Source organism: Acanthopagrus latus, chromosome 9, assembly GCF_904848185.1.
Source record: "Acanthopagrus latus isolate v.2019 chromosome 9, fAcaLat1.1, whole genome shotgun sequence".
Lineage (NCBI taxonomy): Eukaryota > Metazoa > Chordata > Actinopteri > Spariformes > Sparidae > Acanthopagrus > Acanthopagrus latus.
In genome coordinates, this window is record NC_051047.1 from 1,987,564 (window position 1) to 2,002,463 (window position 14,900).

General features: G+C 40.1%; 1 protein-coding gene across 2 annotated transcripts in view; it reads left to right on the forward strand.

Moving 5' to 3' along the window:
- Positions 1–4,739: 4,739 nt before the first annotated feature.
- The window catches only part of ubxn4 (UBX domain protein 4), a 51,223-nt gene continuing 41,062 nt past the window's right edge, over positions 4,740–14,900 (forward strand). Inside the window, exons 1-3 of one of the 2 annotated variants that reach the window (XM_037109478.1) lie at positions 4,740–4,980; positions 5,796–5,898; positions 11,085–11,113. In XM_037109478.1, coding sequence (XP_036965373.1) covers positions 4,899–4,980; positions 5,796–5,898; positions 11,085–11,113 — 214 coding nt within the window. In that variant the 5' untranslated portion in view covers positions 4,740–4,898. The remainder of the gene's footprint in view (positions 4,981–5,795; positions 5,899–11,084; positions 11,114–14,900) is intronic. The other variant, XM_037109479.1, reaches the window with a different exon arrangement.

Genomic DNA, 14,900 nt, shown 5'->3' on the forward strand with positions numbered 1-14,900 from the left:
AGGGATATTTCGGTGTAAGTTTAATCCATAGTCTAACACACCTTGAAGAGTATTTAGCATTGCCTGCGGTTTTGTTTATTTTTATGGGGATATGGATATGGAGAGATGATAGATGGAAGGAAGGGGAGATGGAACCAGCCTGACAGAAACCAAAACCAATAAGTAAGCGGTGAAGTGAACGTGCAAATGTCTTGAATAATGTAATAAGGTCACAAATACATTGCAAATGTGTTATACTTATCTCACCTTGTACTCGTCTTGTGTGGAAACAACTACTTCTTGAAAATGGTGGGAATAATTATCACTAATCACCAAGGCCTATCTTATAACTTATAGAGTAAGACTTGCTGGTTGGTAACTACAGAAAAGAAACTGAGCCAGTCAGCAGTATCTATTTGCTGACCACTGTAAATTGAGAACTCTAAAAATGCTAAAAATGGAATACAAAAAACCTACTGCATGAAGAGAAGATGGCAAGAATCGGATGAGACCTTCCAGTTTACCCCTTAAAGATGCTGTAGCTGAAACAAGAGAAAGAGCAGTTCCCCTCAATCTGTAAAGAAAGTGTCCAGGTAAATTGTTGAATACATTGATAACTTTGTCATCATTTTGTCACCAGTTTCAAATGATATACTATTAGAAAGAGACGTTGTATGACATTTCTGCGTTATATATCAATAATATGTATTATACTGCTTTAATGTTCTAAGTGCATAATGGCAAGAATATTTCGTGATAGTTTGAATTTTAAAAAGATCACAAGACAAAACTATTTAATGATTCTTTGCAGTGTCCATTTGCATGTCTTTTTCTTTTTGCTTCAGGCGTGAAGGGCATTGCCTTTAGACTGCTCAAGCAGGTAGGTGACTCCAACAAGTGAGACAGCCAATGAAAGAGTACAACAGCTAGTCCCCCCAGGAATCTGCGATTCCGCGATTGCAGAATTTACCGCCAATTTCTCAGCCGTCCGCGGATTCAAAGACCTTCTGCGTGCGGAATATCACACTTTGCATGTAGTTTTTATCCCGGCTGCTAGATGTCAGTGTCAGATAGACTGGGCTGTAGACTCACAGTAGAAGTATGCCACATACGCAGCTGACCCTGGTTCGGATCCTGGCCAATGGACCTTTGCTGCATGTCGCACCCCCTCTCTCCCCATTTTATAATCTATCCACTGTCTAAATAAAGGTGTCTATGCCTATAAAAATCTTGAAAAGAAAAAAAAAAAATAAAGTAGAAGTACATTACCAGCGGTAAATGCCACCATGGAGCGGTTAGCAACTGGCGACCACCAGGTAGCGATCTCAATGAAAGCATTTAACCATGGAGCGATTTATCCTACCTAACCCCCAACAGCAAGTAACATCAAGCTTGCAAATATTACAGCAGCTGATCTGCAGTATGCAGCAGGCACTTTCTGTTCCCAAACCTTCACCCATAGTTTGGTGAAAAGTTTTGCACTTTTTATGTTGCAAATAAATCTGCCCAACACGAACAAAGAAAATGTTGATGTTGATTATTTTAAAACCAGGAATGGTAGGTTCCACAATGTTTTACAGTGTACTGGTATTGCTATTAATTTCATTAGAGGATACTTAATTCATTGCTACATGAAAAAAGTATATATTTTTTAATGTTTGCGGAATTTTAACTTTCAAGCCGTGGAATCAAGAATTGCTCTCCGCAGAATCAAAATTGCTCTCCGCGGAATTTAAACTTTCTCTCTGCAGATTCCTGGGGGGACTAAACAGCACACCAAAGGTGAGCATCTTTCCTGCAACGATTGGTTTTCATGAAGGATGTCATCCCTCTTGTCCTGTCTGTTTTTGCTCACTGTAAGTATAGTTACCAACCCACATAACCACACAGCAATATGACCCACATGGCAAATAACTGCCAGTCATTTCAAAAACTACCTGGTAAAATGACATAGCACTTTTCTGTCCTCTTCCAGATTGAAGAGAAGTTTCAACTCGTCTGCAAAGGCATCTCCTCAGCTCGATTCCTTACATATGCCAATGTGATGTTTTACCAACATATACCAGACGTTGTTCCTGCTATGCATGATTACATCACCCCAAACAGTTCCCACCCATCTAAGGCCCTCACTATAGAGAATGAATGTGATCATGATGTCTCTTGAACACTGGAAACTATTTTTTAAGCCAAATGTGTTTCAGGGAAAATTGAAATGATGAAACATATATAAGCAGATCATCCTTGCATGTGGTAAAATTACCACAAAAAGAAAATGTTTGTGACAAATAATGAAAAAAAAAGTTGTTTGTGGTCCTTTGTTCCCCTACAATCAGGCTGACACATTTCAACTCGCTGGTGAATCAGAAAACAAACAGAATATATAACTTGACGGTGATACAATTGAGTTTAATCTGTTAACTCTCTTCACTCCAGGATCCAGTTCCAGTGATGTTGTATTATGATCTGCTGTAGTGTCCAATCAATGAATAAGGGGACATGTCAGCCTGTAAAAAGACTACTCTCTCCGGTTTGTCCTCGCTCATCGCTCCTTACAGCACAGGAACGACTTTCAGTTCAGACGAGGAGTTAAGAAACATCAAACAAGCAAAATGAGGCCCTTACAGTCTACATTTAGAGGTATCTCTGGGCAAGATACTGAACCCCAAACTGTATTGTTGCTATGTTTATTTTGCTGTATATTAGGTAGCGGTCACTGCCAGTAGTACATTCCCGATGTACATTCATATCACACATTCATGCGAAGGCATCACATTTTCAGGTCAAGAACAGTCTCCTGGCCTGTATTCTTGTGTTTCTGCTGTCATTTATACAAACAATGTGTTTCCCGTCCAACAATTCTTCCACCACCTGGCCATTGTAACCAGTTTACCCACACCAGACAACATTTGCTATATTCATTTCTTCAAATTCCTAAAGCCTGGTGAATTCTAGCCTTCTGCATGGATTATAGAAATTATTATTACACGGCTCTTTTTAATGCTGTAGAATGCTCCATTCACTTGAATGAGCCGTCCCAACGTTCGGCTGTCGATTATTTTGGTATAATTGACCACTGCTAAGCATATTTGATCGTTGTCAAGAAAAGTGGCCTTTTTGCCTCTGATTCACATATTTCGTATCACTCCACGCTTTAAAATCTTTGCTCCGCAAGTGTTCCAGTCACTTATCACTCCAGAGTCGTTTGGACGCTAAGCGACGTCAGCTGATCTGTAGTCTGCTTCATATCAGAAAAAAACACTTCTAGGCCACTAGTATGGATGAGTTTCACATTAACTTGAATATTTTTGGAAAATACAGTGATTTCAACTCTTGGCAAAAGGCTGAGTTGTCACCGGTCAAGAAAAGAAAAAGACAGGAAAGCAGCCAAGAAAGCAGAGGGAGAAGCGAAACGGCATTGGTTTGGCAAACTATATTTCTCTGCTGAGAAACACTATGAACGGTAACAAATAAATTGTATGAAGACACACTGTGTCATGTTTTTTTTCATGTTTACAAGTAACCATGTAATAAGCGGGATAATGTATAGAACAGCGGTCAATATGGGGAAAATAAGTCCCTTCAGGACGGATCAAGTTCATCCTGTCTGGACTTGTTTTCCTGATAATGACCGCTGTTCTATACATCATCCCTTGCATTACCACCATCCTCTTCTTTCTGCCCACAATTCCACAGCCACATACTCTGTCACAGTTCTAATCTGAATCTGTACAACATGTCCTCCTTAACAAAACTGACACAGACCCCTCCTGGCTACTGTCCCACATCAGTGCTACTTCATGGAATCGAAACTTGGTTTTAACAATTCCCTGATACACAACAAGTCTGGTTTCAACTGTAGATATAAGGTAATGAACTGCTTCAAATCTTGAACATTAGCAATCAAACTTAATATTCTTATCAGTATTAACCAAAACATTGTTTTCTTAACTTGCCTTGATACTCATCTCAACTCTTAATTCCTCTCATTTTCCAATTTTCATGCAAAGATGATGGACAACTGCTTTGACAACAATCTGAAATCTTTCTGTTTCAGATTTTTCTGCAGTGGCATTTATTACTGTTGCTATTCTAAAATTGTTCTTTTTCTCCATCAAAGTTTTACCTGACCAGCCATCTTACTGCTGCAGCATAAGACACTTTCTCCTACACTCTTATCTGCTGCACTGCAGCTCCTCACTTCATTGCTTCAAATCCCTTTGAAAAAAACTCCCTAACACTATATTTGATGAATTAAAAATGAAGTACTTTGGGGATATCTTTTGCAGCAAATTCAACCAGTACTATTCTAAGATTTTTGTCTCACTCTGCTCAGCTCCACTTTTCCATTTAGCATTTTTAACTGTACTGTTGCGTAGTTTCAGAATGCCCCCCCATAAAACAAAACAAAGAGGAAATACAATATGACAATTGACTTGCAGTGACTATATTCACCTAAATAATATGAACAACTAAAATGTTTCTTGTGATAAAAAAATCGCTGGCTTACGTCTGTGTTGGCATCATAGACTGGAAGGCATAAAAAAACCCCCGTCATTCCAATGGCACTCAACACAGCAGCAGTTGGTGACCTCTCGACATTTCTTACCTCCCAATCAAGGCAGTCTAGGCCTGTTGGGAAGGCAGGAAACCTTTTATGGTGCACTGGTTTGTGCACTCGGGCATGAAATGAAGTGACCAATAATTGACGGTAGAGGGCGCTACCACGCTTCGTAGCGCACAGTCTGCCGAAACGACATTCGAAGAAGAAGAGTCTAAGCCCCTATCACCGTGCAGCTGATCAGCACAGTGTTCAGTGTCCAGGTTCGGAAATAGAAACGGACAGCTACGTTAAATGAATTGATGTAGCTTCGCTGGTAAACATCGTCACAGAACCAGGAACAGACAACGCCGCTTTTAAAATGCTTTGGTTTGAGGGCTCAATTCCCGATGCAATAATTTCGGCTAAACAGCAGAGTTGCGTGTTTGTCGTTGTTATTTCAGGTGGGCCATCTCTATTTCTACTAGCCACCTAGCTAACTCTACTGTGCATTGGTAGCAAGTGTTATCGAAACGATAGCGTTAGCATGCTAGCTATTTAGACGTGGTTGCTATGCTAAGCCTTTAGCCATCCAATACAGGCAACCAACTGTAAAATATATACTCACTGACGAAAGTGATTAAAATACTCAGTGAAGAGTGGCTAGAAAACGCAATTTTTGTAACTTTGAGTCTGGTATGACGTAACGTTAATGTGAACCATGATATGTTATTATTAGTGTTGGTTAGTGGCCTATGTTATGTTATTAGAAGTAGAAATAGCAGTGTCATACAACTGCGCCTAGTGTCCCAAATAGCCTATCCTGGTTAATCTAACGCCTAAAGGGCACAAGCTAATTGATTCAGGCGGTCCAGCAAAATGACTCAACAAATCGCTTATTGATGTGACATCATAGACAGGATGAGAAAAGTCGTTTCACACTTCAAATTATAGCCTATTAACACAATTTTAGTCAGGTGAATGAAAACGACGTCATTTTGTGTTATGTCATTATTGCATTTACCTCTTGCAGTTAACACAACTTAAGCTTCAAGCTATCCAACCTACAGAGTAAATGTATTGCAAATAAATAACTCTTAACTGTTATAATGTTATTTTATTTCATTGTCTACTTAACTATTTTATTTTTATCTTCATCTCTTGTTTCCATTCATGCTATATTTCTATTTCTACTTTGCACAGAGAATCTGGAACAGAAACAGTTTCCCCTCGTGGATTAATAATAAAGTAATCTGATGCTGAACTGTGCTGTTTTCAGGGGAAGATGAACAGTCAGCGCAGTTGATGTCCAGCTGGGAGGACGACAGGGTTTCAGAGGCGGCACAGAACTGTTGTGTGGCCATCAAAGTTGATGCTAAGAGGTACTCATTTCTTAAGGGACATTCCATGTGAACTCACCCAGAATTCAGAACTTTTCCTTGTTCAAGTCATGGATTTTCTCAAAAACATGAATGGCAAACTTTCATTGAATTCATTCATGAATTGTTGAAGTTTGGCCTTCTTAGCTAATTTACATCATTTTTTTTTTTTTTTTGCTATGCATGTGGTTGGGCTGAAATTATTCCCGTACATTCAAAAACCCTAAGGAGACTTGGCAACATGTATTCACATTGGTAGTTGTTGCAGAATTGTTACAATAATCAAATTGCTAAATAAGAAATAAAAAAATCACATGAACGAAATATTACTGTAGTTCTATCACAGTTGGAAATTATTTGGTCCTGTATAAAAAATGTCCCACAGGTCTTGCAAAATATAGCCTTGGAGCTGAAAGACCTACTTTTCTATCCTATTTTGACTGTAAATTACTCCAAGAAAGATTATTTCAATTTCCTTGAAACTTTAAAAAACAAACTTTTTTCTTTTTTCAAATGTTAAAACTCATTACAGAAATATAGATAAATTAGAAGATTGTATATACGGCTGGCCCTCGGTACTTTTTGAGCACTGACCAAATCACATCTGTAGCACCAAGAATCAAAAACTGACCAAGCATTCAGTGCCAATTTTCAGTACTTGACATCCCATTTTATATACGAAACAGGAGAAATACTCATTTCTTCCGTTCAACCAATCCAAATCCAAAGGTTGACTATTGTGTTGATAATTACAACAACACAATAGTTGGAGGAGTCAAAGTTTTTTTATGCCAGGGACAGATGCTGGTTTTTTTCACAGAAATATGATGACCCCTCATGCCACCCTCATGGAGTCTGTTTCTAACACTTTGGTCAGAAACATGTACACCAGTAGCATGCTTGAGGTCATTTTGCAGGGCTTTTGCAGTGCTCCTCCTGTTCGTCCTAGCACAAAGTAGCACATACTGGTCCTGCTGTTGGGTTGGTGCCCTTCTGTGGCCCTGTTCAGCTCTAAATGTGCCAGTCTCTTGGTATCTCCTCCATGCTCTTGAGATTGTGCTAGGGGATGCAGGAAACTTTCTTGTGACCGCACATATGGATGTGCCTTCCTGGAGGAGCTGGACTACCTCTGCAACCCAATTGGGTTGCAGGTACTACCTTGTGCTACCATTAATGACAGGACACTTCAGAACACAAAACTAGAGGCAAATCTTTCAAGAAGGATAGAGAAGGAGAGAGTGATTCTCAGTGGCCAAGACATGCAAAAACATTCCCTCATTGGGTGTTGTCTTGCTTTTGTCTCTCCATTACACCTGTTGCAATTGAGATTGAACTCGAAAGTTGAGTCAATGTAATGCAGAGAAGGTAGGGCATACCAGAGTTTCAAAAAATCCAGGTGTCAAAGAAAACCCTGATATTCTACCATGGAGATGAGCTGGTTATCCAGAGTGATTAATTTAATTACCCTCTCTGTAATACCCTTGGCCATGTCGCTGTCTCAAGGATATTTCTCTTTCCTTTTGAGAGTGTCTGCGAGCGTTTGTTTCTTCGTGCCTTTGCCTTTATGTGCCATATCAAATGAGTACTAATGCAGCTCTTTCGCCCTTCTAACCCTTCATTTTGAGTCATACACACTTAAGTGCTGTGTTGTAAGGTGTCTGCTGATGTTGCATAACTTTTAGGGGGCGGGGTGGGGGGCGTGTTAAGGCGCTTAAAACACAGAGTAAAGTTCTGACCCCATGCTGTTAGCTGTCAGTGCTAACTCTCTATTCACGGAGCCCTGTAATGGTTGGACCAAATGTGTTCTTGTTTTCGGTACTGGCAAGTCAAGGGTAGCTTGAGCAATGCTGCAAAGCTGCATGTTTAAATCAATCGAAGTTCTCCTTTAACCTGTGATAATTCAAAAATTGTTAAAAAAAGAAAAGAAAAGAAAAAAAATCAAAATGTGTTATTAAAAATTGTGTTCACACAAATTAGCAAGAATAGTGAAGAATACATTGATAGTCCACACAACAATTAGTAATTCAGTACAGTTTCTGCTAAATTATTCTGGTTTGTTGTATCTCTTTCAAGGGTGACAAAAAGATACAATATGTATCAGCAAATAGACACGTCATTGTTATAATAAGATAACAAACCATATGAACCATTTCCATGTGACTGACAGTAACAAAAAGGCTTGGAATGAGATTTTTTTCACCAAAACAAAAAAGAGAAATTCCTTCAAGGCCATCAACAGAACTGTACCCTTTGCACAAGGCGAAGCTGTACGGGAGAGTGATGCGGATTAAGCCTCTTCTGCACACACGCCACAAACAAAGTTGCTTGAATATTTCCTCTTTTTGTTTGCCTTCAAACATTGTGTCCATCACTTCAGTCATGCACTCATTTATTATTTCTGCATCTGAGAATGGCTTCTTGTGCTTACCCAAAATCTGCACCACTCTAAGTGAGCACTCTGTTGCTTTTTGTTGTTGTGTCATACACAAGAATTCCTTTGCTTCATCTCATAATGTTGTTTCAAATTGGAAATCTTCATCACAGCTTCCCCTGGCATATTGTAACGCCCCTTGTGTACTGTGTCGCAATGACTCTTGGGTATTCTGTTGGTGTTGGTGTAATTATGGTTCGTGAATGTGTTTGTGCATAGGATATGTAAGATGGTTGTGGGTTTATTCACGTTGTTTGTTCTGGTTAAATGGTGTTGAGTTTTAACAAGGATGATAAAACTTTTGGCACCGCGAGTGAAAGGCTGTTTGCCAGGAGAGACTCCCTGTCTGTTAAGCACTCCGAATTTGCGAAAGTACATGTTCAGTCTTCGGCTTCAACTTGCACAACTTGTTACTATTAGGCCAACTCCGTAATACTGCTACTGTGTTACGCACGTGCGTCTTGACCTGGTTGGAGAAAGAGTGAAAGGAAATAATAAGTCCCAACTTCTTTGAGTTGCCAATTTTCACTGTCCACTTTTTTTTTTTAACAGTTTACTAGGAGCACTGGCAAAATGTGAATACGCGAAGTGCTCCGAAAACGAAAGTGAAAGTTAAAAATTGTGCTCGCAGCAGAGAGTGACCCAGCTGTCTGTGTAGTGTTGGCATGGAGACCCGGTGTACACGTGCTGACCCAAACAAAACACATGGTGAAGGAATAATAGTTCGGGGGCCACAAACAGGAAGCTGGTGGGCCAGATGTGGCCCGGGGGCCGCCTATTGACGACCGCTGGTCTAGACACTGTTATTTTTGCAGAAGGAGGCGCTACTAAATATTGATGAGATTTTTCTGTTGGGGTTCCCAAATTGTCTCTCTAATTTTGTTTTGATACATATTGCACATTTTCTGTTAATCCAATAAACCTCATTTCACTACTGAAATATTACTGTGTCCATCAGTTATTTGATAGATCAAAATGAAATTGCTGATTCACACACCCAGTGATTTATAAATGAAAATAATTGAAAGTCAGAGGTGCCCAAACTTTTTCATGCGACTGATGGGGTACAGCGTTCCTGCCAGTATCCTGCATTTAAAAAGCCTTTAGTGTTATGCCTCTAATGGCACTCTTGTGGTACAGGAATCAGGCTTCCAAGAGGGAACAAATGAGAGGCCTTGTGATAACAATTTACACTCACTCAGTCTAGCGTTAAGCTGCTGCGCCTGGAGCTTCTGACTTGTAAGGCAGCCTCTCAGCCCATGTTGATAGAAAACATGACTGACTGTGGACACTGTCACCTGTCTTGAAGCAGCTTCTAATTCACTGCAGACGGGCCTTTTGGGGTTTATTGGTTGACCATCCGGACCTATTTTCTTTCAGCAGCAGGTGATAGTTTGTGTTTTCTTCCTGAGTGTTGCAGTGACACAACTGTGCCATGCACCATATACTAATAGTTGTTTGCACTGTTGATCTTGGGACTGGGGCCGCAGCTGTCGAAGCTATTGATTTTTAGAATCGAGTATTCTACCAATTATCCCATCGATTAATTGAGTAATCTAATAAAAATAATTTAGCATTATTAATCAACAATATCAAATAATGCATAATGAAAATGACAGGCCTGTTAATGCTGTGCATCTGCAGCATTAACCATTACTACCAAACAACCTATTAATAATGTCTGGAGTAGGCCTATATGGTGTGGTAGTAACCTAACACCAGGAGTAAGGGGTGTGTGTGCACTCGTGCACATAAAGCAGGTGACAGGAATCAAACGAAGCCTCGGGCAGAGATTTTGCTTCGACCATTTTTTGTAACCAAATTATTCAAATTACTCGAGCAGTCATTTCAGCTCTACTTGGGACCTGTAACTCCTTTAAAAATGCTCTAAGTGACATCCCTAACTTGCTCAAATCAATAATGCACTCTTTCAGATCAATGCTGAACTCCTTATACTTTCCCATTGTAGTTTTTGTCGCTGAGTCTACTGGGTGTGTCTCCAAGAGGGCATGCCACAAAGTATATTTGATTCACACAACTTTCTTAATCACCAAAATTGGCAATTTATTGTACTTGTTGTATGTATATTTTTGAACCAGCAGATTTGGTCATATTTTCAGAGGACCTATAATAAATTGATATTTGAATCAAACATTTTGAGTTTTTTTGCGACAATGCAATATTTGTTCTACTCTCAAAAAAATGAGTTGTAGAAGTCATTATGTATGATGAAAACAAAAATAAATTATAACAGTTTATTAATGCTCCATCTTGTACCATTGGTTAATGCTTGTTATTGTACTGACTGTTAATTGAATCTTTACATACTATGAAAAAAAGTATACATTTGTCCATGTACCCTATTTAAAATGTTGGCATTGAGATATTTACAGTGGAACTATTGGATTTTAATAGAGCCTATTAATAGAAATTCTTCCATTAATACTGCTCAAGAAAATCCATGACATGAACTGGGAGGTCCAGGGTCACTTAGTATAGGGTGACCCTTTTGCTTTTACAGAATTATTTCTTAAATTGTCTCATTTGTTTTCATAAAAAATATAGATTTTTTTTTTTCTGATGTACACATGTATTCTGTGCTCCTCTCTCCTCATTCCCAGAAAATGTCCTCATCTTGATTGAACCAACAACTTATTTAGTGACTGGCGTTTGATGCAACTACATTAAGATAAGATATGCATTAATGTATGTGGATTTTAACCATGTGATTTTTTTTTTCTTCCTTTTCTTCCCACAGTGAGACATGTGTGCAGTTCTCCGAGATATGTATCTTTTTTGGTGTTCTAGATATTGACCATTTCCTCGTTGGCGTAATAAGTATGGCACTACAACAGATAGAAAGTCTATCAAAATCACAGTTGGCAAGAGCATGAAATGGTCACACTAAAATGTGATGTTGGCACACTTTCAAAATATAATTGGTCGATGGATAAATATATTGTCTATTGGTTATAGGGTCAATCAATAGCCGGTTGGTTGTTGGAGCTGATATTTCGGCTTAATTTTTACATTTATTTTACAAAATTAACAGAGCACCTCCTTGAAAATTTAAATCAATAAATGATAAACCTGTAAGGGCCAAAAAGTCTGTGGTTTTCTTTATCCATGTACTTGTAAGTGCTGTATCATAGGAAACAGGACTTGCTTCAGTTGTCCATGTATTTCTCGTCAATGTAGCAGACTTTACAATTCCACCCAACCTGTAGACGCAAAACCCAATGTGGTACCCATACAGGGTCAATTTCATGTTTGATCACGTCAGTCGAGTTCAGGTCAGGTTCGCATCCGGGACAATAATCTGGCTATTGCTATATTTAAGAGCGCTGTTATTCCACAGTCTGGGGAGAACCCTGTTATTCTTTGAAGCCAAGCCAATTTGCATCTCTCCTTTCTCACACTCTATGTGCCCCAGCTCGCCCTCTTTGTGCAAACCTGACCCGAGTCGTTCAGATGTTCTTGCATATTAAGGGACAAACATCTCCAATACTCTGTCTTAATCAGTCCGTTATTCAGTCTAATCAGGGATGTTCAGTGCAACATAGGCCTATATGATGCATGTGCAATGCAATCATCTGTTAACCACCAGTAGCACAAGTGCATGACAAATTTCTCACTACGTGTGTGAGAGACAGGGCTTCTTGTTGGAAGGTGGTGAGGGTTTGTGTGTGAGATTAATCAATAGTCAATCACTATTATACTTCTAAACTATTGTGCATCAGAGAACAACTGGATAGGGGCAACGTATTGGTTTATAAAAATTCAGCAGATTGACAATTCACGTGTAAAACGGACAAAGTCTCTCTCTCCACGCTGTTTGCATGAGAAAAAAAACAAAGAAAATGTATTTCAGTTATCTTTGTTTGATTATTATGTATTTTATTCCTCATTTTTAAGGGGCCGGCAACAGGGAGAAACAGGACTTCACTTGGCTTTCTATTTAGGCTCAAGTCCTGTTTTTCCATGGCATTAAGGAAATGTTCCTGGCATCTTTCTGACTTGCACTGATTTTGGTGATAACATTTACAAGTTTGCCTCACTGTTCACCCTATTTAACCTCAAACTTCTATAGGCTATACCTTAGCCCCAAGGTATGTGTCTAGCTTTAGGACCCATCACTGCACCTTTTACAGCATGGTGTGATAGTCATCCCTCACTCTGACAGGCTATGACACTGGTACACACATAAGGATTTTATAAATCTTAGGAGATTGTTTATCTGTAGAGCCCCCACACATGAAGATTAAAAAAACAAACAGATTTGATCGTACTGTGTGTGGTGTGCTCCGATATTCTCAGCACTGGACACCACACACGTAAAGAATATCTGTCTCATGGCTGATCTAGAATCTAGTCCTCCAAGCCAGAAATATTGCGTGATCAAACGTGATTTACAGTAACCAATGGCAACAACCCCAGCATCACCGGGCTCTTCATAAACAGAAAAGAGCATAGACTGTATATAGAAAAAGAGTAAATAAACGTTTTAAAACATGAAAGACATGGAAGACATAGAAGAGGGAATGTGAGCTTCTCTGACAACACACAATACTTGCATTAAGCACCAGTATGATGGTTAACATTAGTGCTGATGCTAAACCCATTAAAAACATTGAAATGGCTAATTCAAACACCCCCATAGGAAAAGTTAGTTTTGCTATTTTGCGAAAAAACTTTCTAGGCGGAAGTGGCCAACGCAAAGTGATTCAGCTCCATTCAGGGAATGTGGGGATACAGGGTTTCTGAATGCGCGACATACTGTGTGGGAGTTATAGGCAACAATGTGTTTGCCTAGGTTATAACGCCCCCTGCAGGCGGATATATGTAGTTTTATTGCGTCTGAGATATTTGCAGGAGCCTGGACCAACCCTCTAAATTGCACTGCCCTCCCTTGCACAGTTTAGCCTGCAGCACCACTTTTAGCTGGAGAAAAATTGAAATAAAAATCCTTACAATTACAGTAGGGTTCCTAGCACTGCTGGTCCTAGGATGGACGTATGCAAGCATACGCGTTCCCTCGGGCCCCCGCGGGTTTGGCCCCCTAATTAAAGCTGCAAGCAGGAATGAACCGGCCCTCGCAGTCCACGTGTCGGGGCACACTGATGCAGATGTATGCTGCCACCAGGTTTGTCAACGCAACACCTTCCGTTCAGGACGTTTTTCCTATGATTTGGTGGGCTGCTCCACCTGCTGGTATTAAACAATGTATGCTGAAATCAGAAGAACTCCCTGCAGTCTACATAAAGAACAAATAATGAGAGGAGTACAGTGTTGCTGTTACAATGCTAAACAGCATGATAGTTTGATATACTGACTGTTAAGGCAGGAACACACGGGCCCAACCGTTGGACGTCTGAAGCATTTGGGGAGACTCAGACGAGGTCGGGAACAAATATGTTTGGTGTGTTCAGCTGCGTCGGAAGCTTTCGGAGCTGCTTGGATGTTGTCTGCTCCGATTCAGCATGCAAAGTCTGAGGAGGAGGGCTGTCGGACGTCTGAGCCATTGAATTCTCTGATTGGTTGTGTGCCAGCTGAATGGCCGTTCTGATTGGCGGTGTGCTAGCGAATCAGCGCGATGTGTGGGAAGGGAGGAATACTGTATGCGCTGTGTTTTTCTATGCACCCCGTTCCGTCATTCATTTGGTAATGCCTCACTGCATGTTTAGTATGCAGCTGTTCTCATCTTAAATAGTTAAGTTTCGTTTTGATAAAAAATAAAGAGAGTTGCGCACATAAGCCTCTAGTTTACAACTCGCATCACAAGCGCCACCCGCTTACTGCATCTCGCGCAAGTGCAGAACGTACACGGTGTAGCGGTGTGTTTTTAATACAACCTTTCTGCTGAACGGGTCAGACAAGAGGAAACGGAGTGGTCGGAGAGTGGTCGGATAAGGCAGTTGGACGTCTGGGCGTTCTGTGGGGGCCTTTAACCACAGTAAATAATTCGACCTTTATACTCTAATAAGCATGGTCACAATCACAATAAATAGACTGAGTTGCAAAATCGGCATTACAAACGTAATATTCATCATTAAGTCCTCACAATCCAAATGTAGCTGCAGTGCAAGCAAAGTGTAGCTAACTACTACTGAGACACAGGCTACTGAGCTAACTCAGACTCACACAATATTCCATGTTAAATAACACAAACTGCAATAGTGATCAAATTATCCATAACTACAAGCAGAAACCACTTACATTTGCTCAAGAATGCACACATCATTAGAGAAACACACAGTAAGTCCATGCAGCTTCACAGGGTCTGCTCACTGACTGGTCTGCTGCATTTCAGTGTGACAAAGCATGTCCTGACTTGTTCACTGCTAGTTGTCTTTGCACCAGTAGAGGGTGCTGTTGGACCTTTACCCGTAGAGCTTTCTTACAGTTTCTGTGGCTGCACATGTGCTAGAGCAATAGCAGAGGCAAAGTAGAAAATGTCCCCATAAGAATGAATGGGAAAACGCCTCCCAAACTCCTGCCATTTCTGGAAAGAAATGTAATGGTTATCGCCAAAATATTTTTCTGTCGCTGCTCTCCACTCTAGCGATAATGTCAA